We start from the raw sequence: 23,681 nt of genomic DNA, 5'->3' as shown, positions 1-23,681 counted from the left end.
TCGGGGGGAATGACACTTGCAGCATTGCTCATGGAGTATAATGCTCAAGTGGCCAGGTTTCTCCTTCTCAACATGGAGAGGGGAAGGTGGGAAGATATTCAAGGCATGCACACAAAGGCCAGCCTCCCGGGCCAGGATGTGTGAGTGTTTTAGGAGCTCCTCCTTCCTGAGAGCAGCAAAAGCCACCAGGAGCACTAAGGAAAATGTACAGGAACACGACCCCTTCGAAAGTTTCAGGCTATGCACAAGTTTCAAGGAGGCCTGAAATGTTTAGTCTAAAGCAAAAGATGAGGGAGGGAGTAGTGCCAGTAAGAAACCAGGAGGCAGAATGATAGCTTCACGGGTGCTGAGAGATGCACAGGCTTGTCACTGGAGCCCTTACGCCTGTCAACGGCTCCCCCTTGGCCAGCTCAAGGAGCACGCAGAACAGCGAGCGGCGGGCAGGGAGGCGGGTGGCGGGGGCGGCGGGGCGGGTGGCGGGCGGCAGCAGGAGGCAGGGCGGGCAGCAGGCGCGGGCTGGGAGCGCGGAGCGGCGGGGCGCCGCGGAGGGAGCGCGGGGCGCGGCGGGGGGGCGCGGCCCCCTGGGCCCCCGCGGAGGGCGGCCGTGAGCTCACAGAGAGCCCCGCGGTGCGTTGTGTTGGGTTTGTGCTGTGGGGCTGTGTGCGCGGCGCGGCGCGGCGCGGGCCCGGCAGCGGCGCTCGGCGCGCGTGGGCTCGAGGGCGCCGGCGGGGGCGGCTGGTGGCGGCGGGCAGCATGGTGCGAGCGCGGGCGGCGGCGGCGGCCGGGCGCCGCCTCCTGGTGCTCGTGGCCCTGCTGGCGGCCCTGCGCGCCCGGGAGAGCCGCGCTGCTCGGCGGGCAGCGCCGCGCGCAGGTAGGGCGGGCGGCGGCGGAGGCGGCGGCGGGGCGGCGGGGGCCGGGGGGCGGGAGGCGCCTGCGGGCTGCGGCCGGGGCGGCAGAGCCGGCGGCAGAGCCGGCGGCAGAGCCGGCAGCGAGCGGGCGGCCAGCGGCAGCGGCCCTGCAGCCGCGCCTGGCGCTGCGTGACGGCCGCTCTTCTGGCCCGCGTGGGCTCCCAGCGCTGCCTGGCGGCGAGGGCGATCCGGCTTCCTGGCCGCACGCCGCCTTGGAGCCTCGGGGAGCGGCTGGCGGTGAGTGGTCGCGGGCTGTCCCCGGGAAGACGAGGAGCACTGCTTCTCTCGCGCTGCTTCTGCCTTTGCCTGGCCGGGGGGCTCTTGCGCCCGCGCAGCGGGAACGAGCCTTCGTGTGCCCCGGAGCGGAGGGTTCCCTGTTCGTAGAGCTCCGGCGTCCTTGGTGCATCCCCCTTGCCCCTGGAGGGGAGGATGCCCCTGTTATTTTGTCCCGGGGGTCCTTTGGGGGGCTGTTGGGTAGCGCCTGGAGGGAGGATTTGGGGAGCTGCCAGGTGCCAGCCAACGAGTTCCCCCAGCCCTCCTGCCGCTGGGGGACTCTCGAGCCACGTGGGTGCCGCCCGTTCCCCTTCCGTTCCCTGCAGTTCCCTTCTGCGGAAGCATGTGGCAGCACATAATGAAAGCGTATAATGATTACATACATACATACATACATACATACATAATGATTACAGGTGTTCCTGCAGGCAGTGGCCTTGCAGCTCCTCAGCTGGATCCTGGTTTTGGACCTGTGTGGGATGCCAGTGGTAAGTAGTCAAGAAGCATTCACATCGTGGAACGAGCAGGTTTTTGCAAGATGTTATTCCTGGGACATTTAACCGAGCGCGTCGTTGGCCAATGCTCAGGCACACAAAGGAGCAGAGTGGAACTCCGAAAGGCTTTGAGAGATCTGGGCTGGGTGTTTTGGCTCGCAAAGCGCTGTTGGCCAGTTCCACCGAGCCTGTGCTGCTTGCAGTGCCTGCTGCAAAGCCAGGGGGCAGGATGGGGTGGAGTTTACAGGTTTGGTGAACTCCAGGGCATCCTTTCCCTTAGCAACTCCCAGACATGTTTAGATTTGTACCCCTGTGGTGTGCCTGTGCACACACCCAGTAAGCATTTGGAAGATGCTTGTGAGTGGAAGGGCAAGAGAAGTGCCTTAGTGTAATTCTGTGTTCCCCCTCATTCATTAGCACTCACATCTGAAGAAGGATATTGAAATATATATAACGGGAGCTGTTCCCGTCTGTGTTTGGTTCCAGATGTGGCGGTAGGTGATGGAGATTTCTCTTCTCCTCTGGACCCTGGATTTGAACCCGGAGGTGAGTAGTCAGCAGATGCTCCTTTGAAAGAATAAGCATGGCTTTCCTCAGTTTGTAGGGCCCTCCTGATGAAGGCAAGGTACACAGCACACATCCCGCGACTGAAGGGCAGAAGAACACCTAGGGGGAGCGCTGGTTCAGGCTTCCACTGGGCGGTGGGCTCCTGTGCAGGAGGAGCGTAAACGATCCCTTTTGTGGTGTGGTGCTGAGGGTTGCCTGTTTGTCAAGCTCTGGCTTCCTTGGTGTATGTTAGAGACCCCCCTGGAAGCGGGCACGGAGGGAGTGTGTGTTTGTGCTGGGGGTGCTTGGGGGGGCTGTTGGATAGTGCCTCAACAAAGGAGAGCTGGCAGGTCCCGCCTAATAGGTCCCAGCCTCTCCACAGTTGTGACGACCTATGTGTGTGAACTAGGGCGGTCTTCAGAGATCTGCGCTGGGGGTTTTGGCTCGCAAAGGTGTGCTGGCAAGTCCTCCTGCCCCTGTGCTGCTGACTTGCTGCTTCTAGTGCCTTCTGCAAAGCCAGGGGGTATGATGGCATTACGTTTACAGCTTATGTGAACTCCAGGGGATCCCTTCCCAGCATGCTTGGATTTCTACTTACATGGTGCCCTTGCAGGCACCCGGTAAATGTTTGCAAAATGCTCCAGAGTGGAAGGTTGAGACAAGTACCATAGTGTAACGATACCTGCCAGTCTCTGTTGAAGAAAGAGGCAGTTTGTTATGGAAATAGTTCGACCCTAGGTTTCCGAGGAGCAGAGTCTCACGTACATCTAACAGTGAATTTAATTATTTGCTTAAATGGCGCTACAGCAAAGTAATAGCTCGAGCTGGGTGCCTCCGGGGAGGGACCCTGAACAAAGACATTTGGGGGTAATTATACTCCTTACAGTCAAATTTCCCTGCCTGCTAGTGACAGTCTCTTTCAGTCTTCTTTACTGCATCGGTGGTGTCTTTTCTTTTGATTGGTTCACGTCTACATCCCAGGACGGTTGCTGTGTTCCTGCTTCATAGTGCCTTATCTTATCCCAAGGTTAACCATTACCTCTGTCCATTGTGTGCTGTATCTTGGAGGGCTGGTTCTAGCTGGTTTTGCAGCCGCATCCTCAGCAATGTCTCTCGAGCTCATTTACAGTTCAGTCCTGCGGCCTGCAGGCTTCACCTACTTCAGGCACTAGTGCTAAGCTGGGCTAGAGCTAAATTAGCTCCCTTTTCTAACAAATTCAAGCAACAGGCATGCCAGGTGCTTGCTGTCCATTGTCATCTGGTGTAAGAAATCAAAATCCCTGTGTGTCAAGCGGGTTCTTCCTTGGGACCCCCTCCTGCACAGCGTGTCAGCGGCCAAATGTTAAAGGATTAGGGCATCACAAGTGTTCTACAAGAAGCCAGGAGCGGCTTTCTGAAGATGACTTTTGTCGCTGGTGTGTGGAGACGATTCCAATTAGTATGCCAGAGATGTGCATATAGACCTTTGTGGGTCCTGTTAGATAGCCTCACTTCCCACACCATGCAGCTCCCATGCCTTTTGGAGCTTTGCCATTTGGGGAAGAAGGCAGTTTTAACCACATTGAGCACAGGTTAGGAAACATCACTCTTAATCAACTTGACCTCCTGCCGTACGTGCATCTCAGAACTTGCAGGGAGTCTCTATAGGCCCAGAGGCACAAAAGGAGCACCAAGTGGGATCGCTGCTGTGAAAGGAGGTCCCAGGTGATGCCCTGATTCCCAGGTCAGGCAGGGGTTTGGAGGGAACCTCACCCGTCCTTCTGCATGCTGGGTGCCTGAGCAATGCTGAGGCTTTACCTCTCTCTCATTCTTGACAGTGCTTCCAAGTGTGTCAGAGCCAGGAGAAACCCTCCACGATGGGAAATATGCCTTTTTTCCAAAGCACCGAGGTACTGAGCAGTCTTGCAGGGATGCCTAAGTGAGAGAGGAGTCCTGAAGACTTGGAGCATAGGAGTGGTGTTTGGAAGACCAGAAGGCGGAGGAAGGGGAGGTGGTGCCAGTGCTGGAGAAAAGGCAAAGGGGGAGAGCCAGGTTCAATTGTGTCCTTTGCCACAGGCCACCCCAGAGGAGCCCAGCCTGGCTGCTGGGCTGGGAAGTGCAGCTGGCACCATTTCACTTGGAGCTGAGCCATGGTGTAGCTGGGAATACCAGTGTCACTGGCAGTGGAAGCAGGAGCCCAAGAGAGGCTGACTCTGTGCCCGGGGGCGAGGGTGCTGACTTGTTAGGGAAGAGTTGAGGCGGCGCTCCCTGGACCCGGGATGGCTTTTGTCCACGTCACTCAAAGGAGTTATTGGTGAACCAGATGAGCATGCCCGCATGCTCTCCTTCTGGCCTAATGAGCCTTGTTCAGTGGGACGACTTGTCCCAAAGGGTCAGAGCATGCCTCCCAGTAACAGCACTGTTAAGCCTCAGAAAGGTGAGAGAGCACCAAAAGAATTGTGGAATGTAAGGGATTGCCAGAAAGGGGGAGCAAACCGATTTCCCATCCGATTGGGAAAACTGGATTGTGGCCATCCCAGAACGTAAACAAGGCAGAGAGGCTAAAGAGAGACTCCAAAGCTCACTGATTTGCAATGACTTGGGAGTTCCCTTTGCTTCTACTGAAACCAAGGAAGCATTGCAGTCAGCCCGAGATTTCAGGCCTTCAGAGGTGCTAAGAAAGGGAAAAAGAAAATTTCCTGGGAACATAAGCACGTTGTGAGGTTATCAGTAGTGCAGAACACAGTAACATATGGCCTTCTGTAATTTCCTCCAGGTGTGGCCGGTGAGAGAAGCACAGATGCTGCAGAGCCAAAAGACGTACAAAAGCATCGCATGGTGCTCACCACAACAGTCTTGAGTATCCTCTTGGCTGGGACAGTGTTGTGTTGCCTAGTTACTTGGCTGCTGAGGAAGAGGAGACGGTGAGTTTGCTTTTTTTTCCTAAAATTCTGTCTTAGACAGCTGCTATTAGCAAGGGAGAGTTTACAGATGCAGTCTTCTGGAGGGCAAAGTTAGCTGTTGATGGTACTCCACTGAGATTTCCGGTGTAAGATTTTTCTATTTGGCCCCTTAGTTCATAGCAATGAGTATTCTTTTCTAAAAACCCCTTTCTTTCTGTTGCCAGTATTCCCTAATACTGACACAGTCGCTAAAAGAAAAATCCCAACGACAGACGAAGGCAAAGCCAAGTCAGGAAGATAAACAAGGAAGGGCGAGATAGCCACAGCAAGCGAGCACTGCAATAGCTACAGTCCGCTACGAGGGAACTGGACAACAGAAATCACCTTGTTATCTAACGCCATTAATTCCAAATGTGCTCCTCAGCCTAGCTGTCAGAGCAACTCAGATCGTGGAGAAAACTCCTTCCCAGCTCTAGGCACAGCTTTGGAAAAGGACCCTGTAACATCTGAACTGGGAGACACCCAACGCGTGTGTTTTCAGTACAGACAGGGATTTCGTCCTTTGGATGCATATTCCAAAGCGATCGTTAAGGGTGTTCACTGGAGCAGAAGTTGTGATCTTGTTTCCTTGGGGATACCCTGAGTATTAGTCAGGGTAGTGGCTCTCAGTACAGTATTATCAGTTGAGTATTGTTGCTCTGTCAGGCGCATTGAGAAGTAAGGCTCTGTGGCTGTCCTTGATTCTGGCGTACTGTGCAGTACTTCAGTCCCCCCAGTTTCTCCGAGTTAGATTTCCCCCCACCAGCATGTGCAGAGAAGGCAGGTCAACACGGTATGTGCCAAGAAGAACTTGAGAGGACACTACGCTCGGGTGGGTGGTGCAGGCGAGCAAAAACAAAGCCGTGTGGGGGCAAGCGTGCCCTGTTTTCTCTCTCTAGCTTTCGTTACCCCACAACTCCTACTCAGAGGCAGGGTGCCAGGCACCATGGGGGCTGCACGCCGCTCGCCCGGCACCCCGGCATCAGCACTGGCCTGGCCCAGCCAGGCGGCTACTGGGGCCCGGAGCTGCGGCCCTCGGAGTCCGTCCACACCGCGGGGCTGCTGCACTCCTGGCAGGTCCAGGCTCTCCTCCGCCCTGTCAGCCACAGCCAGTGTGTCCTGAACAGCCGCCTCTCCCTGCAGGCACCGCCGCGCAGCCCTGGGATCCGGACCAGACACCCACAGCCACCCCTGGCGCCCAGACAGCCGGCCCAACCGGCCCACCCGCCCCGGTGCCCCGGAGAACTGGACCCAACACCAACGGCTGCCCCCCACACCTGGAAGACCAGCCCGCCCGCCCTGGCGCCCCAGAGAGCCGGACCCCTCACGCGCGAGCAGCCGCCCACCTCGTCCACCCCCACCGAGGCCCTCACGGCCCCCCAGCACTGCCCCAGCTGTGTCCAGTGCTGTCCAGCACCCTCGAAAACCACCTCCCCGCCCCCCTGGCCCCCCGCCCACATTTCCCACCAGCCCCACTGCAACCAACTGGAACCAGCTGAGACCTGGGTAGGCATTTTGGTCCAGTTGTTGAAGCAGCCAAGGATTATATAATAATAAATAGCTATAAATTATCCTGCTGCAGCAGAAGGGAGCCCAACATTTTCTTTCTTTTTTTTGGCAAAGTTAAATTCAAAACCAAATAGTGCTACCCGCTTTACTTTTGTTTACTTTTGGCCACTGTTTGCTCCGTCCTCAGGCCGTAATGGGCATAGCTGTGCAGACGCAGGGTTTAAAGCACAATGAGAGTGCCCAAGCTTCTGCAGAAGCAGGGAGGTTTCCACAGAAAGGGATTTCCTTCCTCTGAGGGCTAAGGGCAGCTTGCGAGGACTTGAGAAAGAGCAAAGCAGGGAAGGAGGAGTACTGAGAAGCTGAGGGGAGAAAATGGAGCATGAGAGAAGTGATTGCAGGAGCAGAGCGAAGTGCTAAAGCGTTGTTTGCATCCCCTTGCCAAGAGAGCTCCACAGCAGCGAGGGCAGCCACAGAAACTGATTGCACGCACGCTTGAGCAGACTTGGGGTCCTCCAGCAGAGCCAGCTCAGCCTTTCAAGCAGAGCAGCCCCCTTGCCTGGCCAACACTCTCCAGCCTGTCCCAGGGCTCCCGCGCTGGGGGCTGCAGGGCAACTGCCCCAGCACCACTGCCCCGGCCCTCCCAGGCCAGCCCCACAAGACTTGGGAGACCACGCAGGACCCCAAGCCATGCAAACAGCACACCTCCACGTGTTCCCAGGTTGCAGCACCAAGGCAGGCCAAACCAGCTGGAAACCACTGCTTGCTTCCAAAGAACCTATTTGTGCTAGGCCCCACCTGCAGCAGCTCTGCACAGGATGGAGCAAAGCTCAGGAGACAGGGAGCATGGGAAGACTCACTTCAAGAGCTCACTCCTGAAAGAGCTCACTCTGCTGAAATGCTCGTGTGGACGTATCTCTGGGGAGAGCACCCAGTGCCCTTCAGACATGACAGAGGCTGGCTGGGGAGGACCTGCCCAACAATTTATAGGCAATAAACAGAGAAGGGGATCTGATGGTGCAGACTGCCAGACAGAAGTGGGGGGAAGTGCATTCTGCATGCTGAGCAGGTGCTGAGTTGCCACTCTAATGCTCTGAAATCACTGTACCCTGAGAAGCTGAAATGCAAAGAGGGATGAGAAAGGGCTGAAAGCAGCCCCAAGAGCACGAGGTCAAACTCAGTATCATCCAAAATGTCTTGGGCAGGATTTCCTACTTCAGGCAGTAGCTACAGAGGTTAAAAGGCCCACTGGGCCAGGCTGGTTTTGCAGGAAGGTTCCGAAGAGGGATATCATTCCCAAGGCATCCCAAATTTCTCCTGTGTGAAGGTCAAGAGGTCAGCTAGGGCTAGGGTTTTGGTTGCCAGTGGAGCTGGGTTCAAATGCCAGAAGCCATGCTGCTGGGGCACAGATGGCTGTGTCCCTTCCTCTCTTTCTCTCTGACGTGCTTTCCCTGGAAACTAAGAGCTGATTTGGCTGGGGACTGGGAGCTTTCAAAGCAGATGTAAGCAAGCAAGACAACGGGAGAATAAGGCCCCTCACAGAAGGTACTCTGTGCACCTTGCCCCAACAGCACACCCATCGCCCCTTCTCATGCCCTTAGACTTAAGCTGTAGGGCCTGAAAAAAGGACTCTTCCTGCAAGTCCCTAACAGCAACGACTTGCAAAGGCTGAGAAAGCAAATGGAACGCAGTAGGAATTTGATTTTCTCAGATTACACCAAGACACCCCCACCATTCCTTCCCCTCCTGAAAGAAGGAGGAGACCTACATGAAGAGCCTATCCCTCTTTGTCAGGGGAACACAGCTAATCACAAAAATCTGTTGAGGAACAGTGAATACAAACTTCTAAACAAAGCCGCAAAACTGAAGACCACATCCAAAAAATGGCACACAGGAATGCAGTAGTCACATCTAAGCTGCATTTGAAATTGATTTCTACGTATCAAAACCTCAAATCCATCTACAGAAAGAACTAAGGGGCACCTGGTAAAAATGAGTAAGTATGCGAAGCTGCGAGCACATTTTGGGTACTGATTCTTGAAATTCTTTTATCCTCTTGTTCTCTTCCTCCTCTTCTGACGCAGTTACACCCCATTCGCCCTACAAAGAGACCAAACAAATAACAGGTCGAGCTTCACCTTCCACCTGGATAAACCACTGTGTTTAACCAAACATCGCCAGAGCGAGCCAAACGCATAGCCTCTGATATTGAACCTGTCAGTCCACTCAGCAGCTGTACAGCACACTGAGACTGTTCAAGATGTATTAATGACCCGACTCCTTTAGAAGGAAAAGTTACAGAAGTCGTTCTCCCAATGTTCGTAGGAAGACAGAGACTATTCAGGAAATGTCAGGTTAACAAAGTCCCACCCCAGGACCGCACTTCCCACAGATGGACAGCTCGGAGGCAGGCATGGAGCTACGGCATTCATTGTCAGAAGGTTTAGAATCTGCAAGCTGCTTCCATTTCCTTCACCTAAAACAGCCCTAAACGTCTTGTCCTCCAAAGCCAACTACAAGATCTATTCACCTAGACTTCTGGGGCAAGGCAGACATGAAGAATGCCATGCAGGGCTTTTCTTTGAATTCTCTACATTACTACTGATGACTTTGACGCCTGTCCCAACAACATTGTCCATTTCTGTTTCAGCTCTAGATGTTGTCAGAAACCCACTGAGTATTAGATAGCAAAAACCATATACAGCTGCTTCAGTTACCTGCCATGTTCTAGTGATAGCACTACTGTACCTCAAGCTCACGCTGTTTCTTTCGCTCTTCAAATTGCAACCTCAGCTGCAACTCTTCCAAAGCAGCTCTATACATTGCATCTTGGGCATTCTGGAGCTCAATGATCTGATCAAAAACAGCCCGAAGCTGGTTGAGAAGTACCTGTGAGATGGTACAGCAGCAAAACATTGAGGGGAGTTCTACAGTGAAAGAGATTTAACTTCCTTCCACTCTTTGGAACATGCAAACATTGAATCTTTTCATACACAGCCGGACAGACCATTTTGCAAAGCCCCAAGTCCCTTGCTGCCTGAAGCTGCATGCTTCTTAGGACCAAGAGCAACGGCCTCACGTTGCAGCAAGCTTTATAATCGGCACCCATCAGTGCGTGCAGGGACTAGGTACAAAGCCTCCCACAATAGTCTTATATCAGAGGGAGAAAAATGACTTTTCCCAGGGTTCCTGTAACATAATAGGGGAGAGTCGCTAAGCCATGAGCCAAGATCACAAAGCTGCAGCTTAATGCAGAGGTAAGACTTACCCTGGAGTCACTATCCAGCAAGCACCGAGCGATGATTGTGTCCAGAAAAACTTCATGAGCTGCAATTATGTGATCCAAGTCCTGCGCTTGTTGGACCTTGTTCCAGAGTTCATCCCATGAACATTCCAGTACCTGGAGCAATGATTCAGGATGGGGCTGTTTTAATTTGCTAGGCGACAAAGTTCTTTGAAATTTAACACACGCAACACATACAGGATACTAAAAGTGCTTCTTTTTTAAGCAATCAATTGGGTGGATAAAGTGTACCTCAAATGTAATGTAATACTGCATTTGATGAATGAAATGGACCATTTCTGATGCCAGAACGTGACACTGATGCAGCACCCCAGAAAGCTCTGTAAAAAATTCAAAGAGATGGCATGTTAAAGACCAAAAGGACAGCAATAGCCATCAAACCAGCTTGGTAATGCTTTTTTAGCCAAACCAAATACCCCACAAAACAGCCACTAAACTTGCATGGTAACTGTGATACTAGCTGCTAACCCAAGATCAAAGAACTTGGCACAATGAACTCCTTGAAAACAGAGCCAAAAACGACACTGACTGTGCGATCAGACGGTGCTGAAAACCTGCAGAGCATCACAAGAGAAAAAGACCCCTGCAGCCCCCCAAGAGACCAAAGTAGAGTGAATGTTGCTTGCACTCTTTTCGTTGAAAGTCTGAGACTACAAATCCACAGTTGCTTCTTCCTCCACTCTCCTCAGATCTCTTGTAATTAGCCTTCAAGCCACAGACAGCATAATTTGCATTACTCAGTTACACTGAGCCCGAAACGGAGGATGGTCGTGACGCGACTGGGGAATTCATGACTCAGGTGGTGCAGGCTGAGTTCCTCCTGCCACCACAGAGACCCACTGGCAAGTCATCCTGACAGCCGCAGCTGCTCACCCATCGCCCCTTCTCGTGCCCTTAGACTTAAGCTGGAGGGCCTGAAAAAAGGACACTTCCTGCAAGTCCTTAACAGCAATGACTTGCAAAGGCTGAGAAAGCAAATGGAACGCAGTAGGAATTTGATTTTCTCAGATTACACCAAAGCACAACTATTGGTTCCCCGCCGGGGAGAAGACGGAGACCTGACTGAAGAGACTCTCCCGCTGTGGCAGGGGAGCAAGCGCTTGGTCTCCCCTGGGGAGACTAAACAGCTGTCGGTACTCTCGCAGTAGTTCTCACGTATTGTGAATGGGCAGCTTTCCAGAGATGGGAGGCGTAGCTCATCCATCCTCCATTCAGATACACCTAGCTATATATGTTCCCAAAACTTACTGCCTGCTGAGGACTGGTGCATACAGACTACTAAACAGAGCAGCAGAAAATGAAGCCTCAGAAGGTACATCTCATCTGAAATGGATTTCTACCTATCAAAGCTCATCATCCATCCAAAATAATGATAGTAATAATCAAAGGGGCACCTGGAACAAGTGAGCAAGGATTGGAAGCTATGAGCACATTCTGACTGCTGCTTCTTGACATGCTTTCCTCCTCTTGCTCCCCTCTTCCTCTTGTGAGGCAGTCACACCCCTTTTGCCCTACAGAGAGACCAAAGGAGGAAGAGCTGGAGTGTCACATGATGCAAGGGACTCCCTGGGCCCAGGGCGGTCCCTGGCTAAACCACCCTGTTCACACAAGACAAGCATCGCCAGAGCAAGCCAAACATGTAGCCTCTGCTAATGCAGCTGGCAGTCCACTCAGTGGCTGTACAGTATAAGAGACTATCCAAGGCATGCTAATGACCGGACTCCTTTAGAAGGGCAAGTTCTCGTGGTCTTCGTAGGAAGACAGAGACTATTAAGGAAATCTCAGGTTAACCCAGCAGATGAGTGTCACCCCAGCACCATACTTCCCATGGACAGGCAGGACAGATGCATAACGCAGGGCTATTGAACTGAAATGTCTTTAGACGGAGTTTGAGGGGCTCTTTTGCCAAAGCCCTATGTCAGTTGCTGCAGAGACCAAGTGGGAGGGCTGTTGTGACTCTCGCTGTAGAAGATGCAAGTGCCCCGAGGAGTGCACCCGCAGCATCCGCTCCACCCTCTTCCCTCTTCACTCTCACCTCCTAAAGATTTAGCTGTCGCTCCCTCGCCCTCTCTTTCTCCTCTTTCCACTCTACCAGCTGCTGGACTCTATCCTATGATTTCAAATGTTTTACCTCATCCAGCAGCATTACAGCCAGCCACAGCAGGGGGAACCAACTGACCCCTTCAAGTGCTGCATGTATTTATTAACCAACCCTGGAGCCTGGGTGATTTAGCATTGTGGGGAAGCAAAATGCCCAGGTTGAGGGAAGACGCAGAAAGGTGCGCTCAGCTATTTTCTCCTATACCTATGTGCTGGGTAGCAGTATCACCAAGTATTTAGGGAGGCATGGAGTGAACCCAAGTCCCTTCTCAGAAGAATGGGCTTATGGTAATTAGCATAATGGGGAAGCTGTTGAAGAGGGCCTAAAGGTAACTAGGAGCCACGCAACAGATAGAAAAGGGAAAGGAATTATCTGCAAGACGCTAGGTACCTGCTTAGAAGCTGCACATCAAGAAAGAAAGAATAGGAATAGAAAGGAGCAGGACCTAAAGAAAGAAAGAGAAGGTAGAAAGGCAATGGAGTTGTTGCTGCCTTTGAAACCGCAGGCAGCTCCCTCCATGAGCAGAATTAACGCACGGCATCGTTAACAACAGCCCTGAGATGGGCTGGGACAATCCAACAGCTGAAAAACCAAACCCGGAGCCCCAGGAAAGAGATCATAGGGAGAGACCAGTGATGCAGGTACCCCCCAGGGAACAGAAGCTAAATCAAAGGGAAATAAGCCTGAAGACCTGTGAGCAGAATCTCAAGAACTGAGAAATGGATTGTGGAGGAAAGCCTTAGCCCTAGGCATTCCCAGCGTGAAGCCTCACCATCCAAGGTCAACCTACTGGAGTAATCTGGAGTCTGATGGAAGCCTCCCAGAAACAAGAGAACAGCCGAAGAGGGGAGCTTACTTTGACTCTTTCAGTGCCAGCTCTCAGAGAGAGAGAGACAACCCCTTCCTCCCCCTCCCCCATAGGGAGGAATAGCAGGGAATGAAGGGGAAAAAAAAAAAAGTAATGCCTGGAAGGCAATTGGGTCTGCCTGTGCAGCAAGTGGAGGCTTATCAGTGGAGAAGTGGTAATGGCCCATATATCCTGATTCCCGTTGGTCCGCACCGACAATTGGTGAAGTTTTAATAGATACGGGAGCACACATTTCAGTACTAACACAAGACGCCAAGAAGCTAGGTGTGTGCCCCAGACATCAGAGAGTGAAAATTACCAGAGTGAACGGAGCGAGTGTTGTGTGCCTAATCGACAAGGGCGAATTTATGGCTCCCAGGCAAGAGGCACATGTCGACCACTGGCTTTGCAGTTAAAGATCACAATGCAAATATTTCAAGTTTCGAGGTTTTAAAAGGACGAAGCTGGCACCTGCTGGACTGCACTGTGTGATCCTTCAGATCAAACCTTGCCCCCAACGCCAGTAGAAATAGGGAGGCTACAGTGCGTGTACTTCGCACAGCCCCTGCGCTCCCTGATTCAAAAATTACTAACGTACTACCACAATATCTGATTTCTGTTGTGGTATGAAATGGAATTTCTGAAGGCAGAGCTGATTTGGAGGAACGACAAATGATCTCCAAAACTCACCTCCCGCATAACTCACCTACCTAGCCAGTTCAGAAACCAGATGGCAAGTGGTGTTTGAGAACTCGTTATCAGTGCCTGAACGCTAATAGAGCCCCATGAACAGCTGCTGTTCCAAATAATGCAAACTTAACAGCTCTGTTACAAGCAGCTGCACACCCATGGATGGCGGCGCTAGACATGAAGGATATGTTCTTCATGGCCCCCTTGCAGGAGGGGAGAAGCTTGCTTTCACTTGGGAGGGAGTACAACATACCTTTCACAGACCCCCCATTGGGGTATCAACTTTCACCCAAGATTGCTCATGCTGCACTTGCTCAACTTTTACAGGCAGCCCCACTCCCTCAAGATGTAAAACTGTACCAAAACATCGTAGATGATATCCTGATCAGAGGAACTTCCCCTGAGAAGGTGGGGGCAGCGGCAGCAGCAGTATGGCAAGCCCTAAATGAAGTAGAGTTGAGGTTCCACCTGAAAATTGTCAGGGACCAAGTAGGGAAGCAACATTTTTAGGTAGTTGGTGGATAGCAGGCAGCGCAGTGATTCCGCCAGACACCTTTTTTTCAAGAACAACTGAAGAGCTGCAAATGCCCCAGTCAAGGAAGGAGTTACAACAGTTAATGGGAACTTTAGGCTACTGGAGGAAGCATGTACCTGGCTTTTCTGCCATTGCTCGTCCATTGTAGTCACGCTTAAGGAAAGGCAAACCCTGGGAGTGGAAAGTAGGACACAAAGAGGCGCTCTCACTCTACCTGAAGAATTAAAAACAGATCAGTCATTGGGACCAGTACACCCCCCCCCGCAACCCTATTAGAACCGAATGGGGTTTCGCTGAGTATGCTACTTACTGTAACCTGTTCCAAAGCGGCCCCAGTCAAACCAAAAGACCTTCATTATTTAGCTCTACCGCATTTAAGGAAACAGAACAATGATATTCTGAATGGGAAAAAGGACTTTTCCCTTTAGTCCGGGCAGTTCAACAAGTTGAGAAATACACTAGGGACAATGTGTGCAACTAGAGGACCTTTTAATTTGCTAGAAGCAATATAAGGGGACTGCTCCCCCACAAGGAGTTGCACAAAAACCCACGGTCAGAAAATGGTAGGCCTACCTAACAGGTGTGCAGAAAATACGCAGTGAACTGAAGGACACACTAAGGCTTCCAAATTACAGATGCCTGCAGATACAGGCCCCTTGGTGTTACCACAACCTTTTAAACCTTCACGAATTGTGAATGCACCGCCCCTCCCTGAGGATACACCAACAGAAAACACTTGGTTCACTGATGCCACAGCAAAAAGGATATATGGTGTATGGCAATGTAAAGCCGCTGCACTAGATATTGCCAGTGGCAAGTAATAGAAGAAGGTGAAGGCAGGGCACAAGTAGGAGAATTAGAGCAGTAGTTTTGGCAGCACAGAAAGGAGCACAAATCATATGGGTAGACTCTTATGGTGTGCAGGCCCGTGCCACACAATGGTTCTGTCAATGGGAAACCTTGAATGGGGCAAGAAATAGATCTCCAGTTTGGGGGAAACAAGATTGGCAATTCTTACTAAATCTAGCCCAAAAAACACCATTCAGGATGGGATGGGTGAAAGCTCCTGCCAAGGAGAGTCAATGCCCCACACAGTGGAACTAAAGGTGGATGAGAGGAGGAAGGAGGGCTCTGCTTTCCCAAGTGGTCAGCAATAATCTCGACACATGCAAATGACTGATAGTAAGTGGCTAGCAAAAAAGCCCGGGTGAGAAGTCCTCGCTTGAGAGCGAATGACCAACTTCCTCCTCAAATTCGAAAGGTACGTGACTCCCAAATATGCACCGTGGCGAGATCATACCTGATTTGACTCATGGTACACATCATCCATGTAGTATAAATAGACCTCGCTCAGGACAGCCATTTGAACTCTCCTGAGGAACAACGGGCCTGTACACAAGGATCTCCCCTTGAGTGGGGCCATCTCTAAAGTCGAAATATCTCTCACACTCCACGAACAAAGGTAAAAACTATTCCTTAGTCAAGAGAAACTTAAAAAAAAAAAGAAGAAGAAGAAGAAGAAGAAGAAGAAGAAGAAAGAGCATTTCACATTCTCCTCCAGGTAGAAAATAGTAATGTGCTAGACTATGCACACAACTCAATATTCAGCCTCAATTTAATCACCTATGTGTATATCTGGCAGGTATGCTCCTAACAACCAAAGGGAGGACTGTGAGAAAAGGGAGCTAATTTAGCTCTAGCCCAGCTTAGCACTAGTGCCTGAAGCAGGTGAAGCCTGCAGGCTGCAGGAGTGAATTGGAAATGAGCTTGAAAGACATTGCTGAGGATGCGACTGCAAAACCAGCTAGAACCAGCCCTCCAAGATACAGAACACAATGGACAGAGCTAACAGTTAACCTTTGGATAAGGCACTGTGAAACAGGAACATAGCAACCATCTTGGGTTGTAGACGTGACATTTGACAAACCTATTCTCAGTCGAGGATCTGGCAGCTCGGGCTCTCTGCAGCACTCTCGTTGCTCACCACAGTTCTTGCAAGAGATGCTGCCCCTGTCAGTGAGTTGCAACAGAGCATTCCTGAACCGCTACGGTGCTGCCAACTCCTGCTACCCTTGGACCGTGGCTCCTGCTGAATGCAAGGTTGGAATCGGCAATGTTGCCTCTGCTCCACAGGTCAGGAAGAAGAGCGTGCAAATGTTGGCACATTGCTTAGCCGGCACCATGAGCCAGCAACTGTTTTACTGTGCTCCTCTGGAAAGGTCGGAGTCAACTTGGGCTCACTTTAAAAAGAGCGCATAGGATCCGGGCCTTTGAGTTCATTTGTCGTTAAGGACAGCCTGAGCTGGGAAACTACACTGATGCCGGGACCGAGGGCATCCCTTGATGCAGTGCCACTCTCCGACAGCTCCTCTCCCACATCCAACCCTGCCACAAGCGCTGTGCGCTACACCCAGACGGAAAGGACCAAAACTGCCAAGGACTCGCACCACTTTTATTATTCTATTCGGAATATTCATCCGAAGTACAATATCCCTGTTGGTAGTGAAAACACACACACTTGGAGTGATGAGCCTGGGGTGAGTCCAGGGAAACGCGGCCAGCCGAGCAAGAGCCATAACCACCATCTGAGCTGCTCTGGCATCTCGGCTGAAGCGAACCATTTGCATTCCTGCCCTTAGATAACTGGGCAAGCTGTGCTGCAAAGTTCACCGCAAGCGGACTCCAGCTGTTGTTGAGATTTTCATTTTTTATGGCCAGCTCCTCCTTTGTCCTTTCTCTCCCTGATTTTCCTCTGCCTTCCTCTGGTCGTGGCTCTTCGGGGTTGGAGGCAGCCGCAGTATTAGCTAGTGCCCGTTTTCTGCAACAAGGAGAAGGCCTTTCAGGAAAGTGCCTTTCAGGAAAGAGTACTCACTGCTAGGAAGGAAGAGCCCAGGTAAAAATATCTTGCAGCAGACATCTCAACAGAGTGCTCTCAACAGCTAACCAGGCACTCCACGATACTATCACTACACCTGCTTCACTGCTAAAAGATAGAAAGGAGCAACAACGTTGGAAAGGAATAACTCACTGTTTTCTCCTCCTCAGCAGGACAGTAACTACACAGGTCAACACCACCCCAAACAATACGGAACTCGAGACCACGGCCGTGAGGACCACGTGGTGCTTTGGTAGGTCTTTATGATGTGCGGCCTTTGCCTCTTTCTCACCACCAAAACCTGGAGGAAAGGAGACAATTCCATACGTCATTGGCTTCTGCACTCCTGGACAATCTCACTATGGGTTTGGGATTCCCAGGAAATCTTACATTCCATGGTGGTACCGTCGCTGATTGTGGGGTCTTGGCACCGGCGGACCACACGTTCTTTTACGCTTCTCATGGACAAAAGAGCCCCCTGGCCAGGGAAAGCCTGAACCATCACTACCCCTAACTGTGCCTCTAGGCTTCAGTGGGGGGATGTGTGCTGGGGACCCTGGCTTCACCAGGAGGGCAACAAAAGATGGAAAAGCTACTAAAACAAGTCCAAGGGAAATGAAGATAAGCACGGCCTTCAGGGATATCTGGAATCACACACGGAGGAGAAAAGGTTACAATACCTGTGGCGGTACACGGGTTTGGAAAGGAACTCTGCTGCGTGGAAAGGGATGTTGTCCTGCCTGGATCTAGACAGGTCTAGATTCGCACAGCAGCAGAGGGGCCTGCCTGACCTTTGGCTACGGACACAGGAAACAAAGAGTCACGACTCACCTGTGGCATTCCCCAGAGACTCAAAACTGGCATCAGGCTGGGAAGCTGCATAGCCACCATCTACGGCCACATCTGGAACCAAACACAGACGGGAACAGCTCCCGTTATGTATACTTCACTATCCTTCTCCAGCTGTGAGTGCTCGTGCATGGCAGGGAACACAGAATTACACTAAGGCACTGGTCTCGCCCTTCTGCTCGTGAGCATCTTGCAAACGCTTCCTGGGTGCGTGCACGGGCACCACGCGGGTGCACATGTAAGCATGAATGGAGCTGCCGGGGGAAAGGACACGCTGGAGTTCACACAAGCTCTAAACTCAACCCAGCAAGCCTGCTGCCTTTGTGCAAGGCACTGGAAGAAGCACAAGGTTAGAGCAGCAGACAAACACCGCTTTGCCACGCACAGCACCCAGCGCAGATCTCTGAAGCCCTCCCCAAGGCCACTCCGTTCTTCTGCAGGTATGAGCCTCGGCCAAGGACTTCAGCTGCATGGCCCATGAATAAAATACTGCTCGTTCCAGGAAGTGAATACATCTTGACTACTTACCACTGGCATGCCCCTGAGGCTCAAAAACGGGATGCAGCTGAGGAGCTGCAAGGCCACTGCCTGCAGGAACGCCTGGAATCACACACAGACACGTTTTCATTACGTGCTGCCACATGCTTCCACAGAAGGGAATTGCAGGGAATGGAAGGGGAACGGGGGGCACCCACGTAGCTCGAGAGTCTCCCAGCGGTGGGCAGGCTGGGGGAACTTGTTGGCTGGCACCTGGCAGCTCTCCACATCCTCCCTCCAGGCACTATCCAACAGCCCCCCCAAGCACCCCCAGCACAAACACACACTCCCTCCGTGCTCGCTTCCAGGGGGGTCTCTAACATACACCAAGGAAGCCAGAGCTTGACAAACAGGCAACCCTCAGCACCACACCACAAAAGGGATCGTTTACGCTCCTCCTGCACAGGAGCCCACCGCCCAGTGGAAGCCTGAACCAGCACTCCCCCTAGGTGTTCTTCTGCCCTTCAGTCGCGGGATGTGTGCTGTGTACCTTGCCTTCATCAGGAGGGCCCTACAAACTGAGGAAAGCCATGCTTATTCTTTCAAAGGAGCATCTGCTGACTACTCACCTCCAGGATGTCCCTGACGCTCAAATCGGGAGTCCAGATCAAAAGAGAAACCTCCATCACCTACCGCCACATCTGGAACCAAACACAGACGGGAACAGCTCCCGTTATGTATACTTCCGTATCCTTCTTCAGATGTGAGCGCTCGTGAATGACGGGGAACATAGAATTACACTAAGGCACTGGTCTAGCCCTTCTGCTTGTGAGCATCTTGCAAACGCTTCCTGGGTGCGTGCACTTGCACCATTTGGGGTTATTACCTAAGTACGAGTTGACTACGTACCTCCGGGAAGACCCTGAGGCTCAAAAACACGATCCAGATGAGAAGCTGGATAACCATCAGCTTCGGCCACTTCTGGAACCAAACACAGATGGCAACAGCTTTTGGTTTATATTTGCACAGCCTTCTGGTCTGAATGGTCGTGTGGGATGGGAACGTGTAATTACACCCTAGCACCCGTCCCTCCCTGCCATTCATTCACTTCATGCACATGTTGAGCTGCTGGGGGAAAGACGCCCTGGCGCTCACCAAACCTGTAAACTCCACCCCAACCTGCCCCCTGGCTTTGCAGCAGGCACTGCAAGCAGCACAGGGTCGGTGGAACTGGCCAACAGCGCTTTGCGAGCCAAAACACCCAGCACAGATCTCTCAAGCCTTTCGGAGTTCCACTCTGCTCCTTTGTGTGTCTGAGCATTGGCCAAGGACTTATTCAGTTGAATGTCCCAGGAATAAAATACACTAAAACAAACGCTCATTCCAGGAAGAGAATACATCTTGATTACTGACCTGTGGCCCCCCTCAGAGGTTCAAAACTGGGATCCAGCTGAGAAGCTGGATAACCACCATCTACAGCCACATCTGGAAACAAACACAGACGGGAACAGCTCCCGTTATGTATACTTCAACAGCCTTCTTCAGACGTGAGTGCTCGGGAACCTAGAATTACACTAAGGCACTGGTCTTGCCCTTCTGCTTGTGAGCATCCTGCAAACGTGTACTGGGTGCGTGCACAAGAACCACGTGGGTGTAGATCTAAGCATGCGTGGGCGTTCCCGGGGGAAAGGACACCTTGGAGTTCCCACAATCTTTTGCCTGGCACCTCAAAGCTCTCAAAGTAAAGAAATGCTCACAACTTACCCCGGGCATCCCCCTGCGGCTCAAAAGCCCTTAGATGACCTCCAGGCAAAGTAGTAGGAACAATTTCCCATCAACAAAATATTCTAAAGTAAGTTCTTCTTCTTTCAGGTAAGAAAAACTTGACTACGTACCCCTGGGACGACCCCGAGGCTCAACAACGGCATCCAGCTGAGAAGCTGGATAAGCTCTCTGCAGGGAAGCAGCTGTAATCAAAAACACATGAGAAACGTCCCTATTAGCGGGCAACGTAGATTTTCAAGTCAACGGCAGCACGTGGAAAGGGACAAAGGGACGCCCAGATAGGTCTACATATCTAAAGCTGGCGAGGTACCTGGCTGACCCTTTGTATGTGACACGGGAGCTCTCAAAGAAAGTAAATATTCATGACGTACCTGTGCGATCACCCTGAGGTTCAAAACTGGGATCCAGCTGAGAAGCTGGATAACCACCATCTACAGCCACATCTGGAAACAAACACAGACGGGAACAGCTCCCGTTATGTATACTTCAACAGCCTTCTTCAGACGTGAGTGCTTGTGAATGACGAGGAACCTAGAATTACACTAAGGCACTGGTCTTGCCCTTCTGCTTGTGAGCATCTTGCAAACGTGTACTGGGTGCACGCGCAGGCACCATGTGGGTATAGCTGTAAGCATGAATGGAGCTGTCGGGGAAAAGGACCCACTGGAGTTCACACAAGCTCTAAACTCAACTCCAGCAAGCTCGCTGGCTTTGCAGCAGGCTTTGGAAGCAGCACAGGGGCTTTGCCAGCCAAAGCACCCTGGGGAAGATCTCTGGACGCCTCCTGAGTCCCACTCTGCTCTTCTGTGTGTCTCAGGATCAGCCAAGGACTTATTCAGTTACACTCCACACCAGGAAAGTTTTGACATGTAATAGCTTCTTCTGTGAAGGGCATAAATCTGGACCACTTTCCCCGGGGATCCTCCCGAGCCTCGAGAACAGGATACGGCCGAGAAAATCGATAACCATTGCCTACAGGCAGGGCAGAAAGCCCACACATAGGTGGCACGCTTTCCTTACAAGCTTAGCTACCAACTTCTTCACAAAGCAATGGTAGTCAGTGGCGGGGGGGGGGGGGGCATGTCGTGACATGGGACATATATGGAGGTCAATAGGCTCAAAGCTGCGGAGGGGCAGAGATGACCTTTTGCCTGGCACCTGGCAGCTCTCAAAGTAAAGAAGCGCTCACAACTTACCCCTGGCGTCCCCCCGCGGCTCAAAAGCCCTTAGAGGACCTGAAGAGGACATAGTAGGTACCATTTCACGTCAACAAAATATTACAAAGGAAGTTCTTCTTCTTTCACGTCAGTAAGAGTGGACTACGTACCCCTGGGAAGACCCCGAGGCTCAACAATGCGATCCAGATGAGAAGCTGGATAACCATCAGCTTCGGCCACTTCTGGAACCAAACACAGATGGCAACAGCTTTTGGTTTATATTTGCACAGCCTTCTGGTCTGAATGGTCGTGTGGGATGGGAACGTGTAATTACGCCCTAGCACCTGTCCCTCCCTGCCATTCATTCACTTCATGCACATGTTGAGCTGCTGGGGGAAAGGACGCCCTGGCGCTCACCAAACCTGTAAACTCCACCCCATCCTGCCCCCTGGCTTTGCAGCAGGCACTGCAAGCAGCACAGGCTCGGTGGAACTGGCCAACAGCGCTTTGCGAGCCAAAACACCCAGCACAGATCTCTCAAGCCTTTCGGAGTTCCACTCTGCTCCTTTGTGTGCCTGAGCATTGGCCAACGACGCGCTCGGTTAAATGTCCCAGGAATAACACCTTGCAAAAACCTGCTCGTTCCACGATGTGAATGCTTCTTGACTACTTACCACTGGCATCCCACACAGGTCCAAAACCAGGATCCAGCTGAGGAGCTGCAAGGCCACTGCCTGCAGGAACACCTGTAATCATTATGTATGTATGTATGTATGTATGTATGTAATCATTATACGCTTTCATTATGTGCTGCCACATGCTTCCGCAGAAGGGAACTGCAGGGAACGGAAGGGGAACGGGGGGCACCCACGTGGCTCGAGAGTCCCCCAGCGGCAGGAGGGCTGGGGGAACTCGTTGGCTGGCACCTGGCAGCTCCCCAAATCCTCCCTCCAGGCGCTACCCAACAGCCCCCCAAAGGACCCCCGGGACAAAATAACAGGGGCATCCTCCCCTCCAGGGGCAAGGGGGATGCACCAAGGACGCCGGAGCTCTACGAACAGGGAACCCTCCGCTCCGGGGCACACGAAGGCTCGTTCCCGCTGCGCGGGCGCAAGAGCCCCCCGGCCAGGCAAAGGCAGAAGCAGCGCGAGAGAAGCAGTGCTCCTCGTCTTCCCGGGGACAGCCCGCGACCACTCACCGCCAGCCGCTCCCCGAGGCTCCAAGGCGGCGTGCGGCCAGGAAGCCGGATCGCCCTCGCCGCCAGGCAGCGCTGGGAGCCCACGCGGGCCAGAAGAGCGGCCGTCACGCAGCGCCAGGCGCGGCTGCAGGGCCGCTGCCGCTGGCCGCCCGCTCGCTGCCGGCTCTGCCGCCGGCTCTGCCGCCGGCTCTGCCGCCCCGGCCGCAGCCCGCAGGCGCCTCCCGCCCCCCGGCCCCCGCCGCCCCGCCGCCGCCTCCGCCGCCGCCCGCCCTACCTGCGCGCGGCGCTGCCCGCCGAGCAGCGCGGCTCTCCCGGGCGCGCAGGGCCGCCAGCAGGGCCACGAGCACCAGGAGGCGGCGCCCGGCCGCCGCCGCCGCCCGCGCTCGCACCATGCTGCCCGCCGCCACCAGCCGCCCCCGCCGGCGCCCTCGAGCCCACGCGCGCCGAGCGCCGCTGCCGGGCCCGCGCCGCGCCGCGCACACAGCCCCACAGCACAGCGCGCACCACAACACAACCCCAGCAACTCAGCACACCACCACGCAGACCAACACACCCGCCGCAACACAAACCAACACAACCCGACCCAGCGCAGCGCAGCGCAGCGCGACGCAGCGCGACGCACCGCGGGGCTCTCTGTGAGCTCACGGCCGCCCTCCGCGCGCCTCCGCGGGGGCCCAGGGGGCCGCGCCCCCCCGCCGCGCCCCGCGCTCCCTCCGCGGCGGCCCCCGCCGCCCCGCGCTCCCAGCCCGCCTCTCTGCCCGCCGCTCCCGCCTCTCCCTCTTTCTTTCCCTCTCTTTCAACACACCAAACACGCCTGCCTGCAGCGCTCACTTTATTAGCTGGCATGTATCCTTACGCAGAGTTACACACTCACACATCCCTTTTCCTTCTTGTTCTGGCAAAGACCTGCAGGAATTAGGCAAATATCCCGCACAGCTTCCCCTTACACATCCTGCTGCCTTCTGAGGTTGGACAAACCTGGTGCTTCAGAGCTGGGGGGGACCTGGGAGAAACAGTTCCCTCCCGGCTTCCTCAAGAGCTCGGGAAGTGACCCTCCGTTCTCTACACACTGCTCCTTCTTGGGGGACACGTGGGACGTCAGAAAAGGCGGCTAACTTACCTCTAGCCCAGCTTAGCACTAGTGCTTAAAGTAACGGTTGACCTTTGCATAAGATGCAGAACCCAAGGGACAGAGACCGCTGACTCGATAAAGAA

General features: G+C 53.2%; 3 protein-coding genes across 4 annotated transcripts; 1 reads left to right on the top strand and 2 right to left on the bottom strand.

The window, feature by feature from the left end:
• Window positions 1-753: 753 nt before the first annotated feature.
• LOC104138621 (uncharacterized) lies at window positions 754-6,713 on the top strand. Its single transcript, XM_068919953.1, has 6 exons — window positions 754-871; window positions 1,598-1,669; window positions 2,162-2,221; window positions 4,039-4,110; window positions 4,977-5,124; window positions 6,042-6,713. The coding sequence occupies exons 1-6, from the start codon at window positions 754-756 to the stop codon at window positions 6,691-6,693; spliced, it is 1,122 nt and encodes a 373-aa protein (XP_068776054.1). The 3' UTR covers window positions 6,694-6,713.
• A 1,627-nt stretch (window positions 6,714-8,340) lies between these two features.
• On the bottom strand, window positions 8,341-10,331 carry LOC104137785 (gamma-tubulin complex component 3). The gene is made up of 4 exons (XM_009688074.2): window positions 10,184-10,331; window positions 9,917-10,048; window positions 9,397-9,537; window positions 8,341-8,748 (listed from the first exon to the last, which is right to left on the bottom strand). The coding sequence occupies exons 1-4, from the start codon at window positions 10,226-10,228 to the stop codon at window positions 8,599-8,601; spliced, it is 468 nt and encodes a 155-aa protein (XP_009686369.1). The 5' UTR covers window positions 10,229-10,331; the 3' UTR covers window positions 8,341-8,598.
• A 6,232-nt stretch (window positions 10,332-16,563) lies between these two features.
• On the bottom strand, window positions 16,564-22,865 carry LOC138064454 (uncharacterized). 2 transcript variants are annotated; one of them, XR_011137703.1, is made up of 14 exons: window positions 22,741-22,862; window positions 21,943-22,014; window positions 21,439-21,510; window positions 21,308-21,346; window positions 20,483-20,554; window positions 20,222-20,293; window positions 19,740-19,811; window positions 19,236-19,307; window positions 18,956-19,027; window positions 18,378-18,449; window positions 17,832-17,903; window positions 17,391-17,644; window positions 17,154-17,301; window positions 16,564-16,943 (listed from the first exon to the last, which is right to left on the bottom strand). XR_011137703.1 is itself a non-coding variant. In XM_068927157.1 (12 exons), the coding sequence occupies exons 1-12, from the start codon at window positions 22,856-22,858 to the stop codon at window positions 16,586-16,588; spliced, it is 1,239 nt and encodes a 412-aa protein (XP_068783258.1). In that variant the 5' UTR covers window positions 22,859-22,865; the 3' UTR covers window positions 16,564-16,585. The 2 variants fall into 2 exon arrangements, 1 of the variants encoding a protein (XP_068783258.1); XM_068927157.1 differs by lacking the exons at window positions 17,391-17,644; window positions 19,740-19,811 and having other exon boundaries at window positions 22,741-22,865.
• Between the last annotated feature and the right edge of the window lie 816 nt (window positions 22,866-23,681).

The sequence above is a fragment of the Struthio camelus genome, chromosome 1 (genome assembly GCF_040807025.1).
Source record: "Struthio camelus isolate bStrCam1 chromosome 1, bStrCam1.hap1, whole genome shotgun sequence".
Taxonomy (NCBI): domain Eukaryota; kingdom Metazoa; phylum Chordata; class Aves; order Struthioniformes; family Struthionidae; genus Struthio; species Struthio camelus.
Note: the sequence above shows the minus strand (reverse complement) of the source record. Positions and strands in the feature narration are given on the sequence as shown.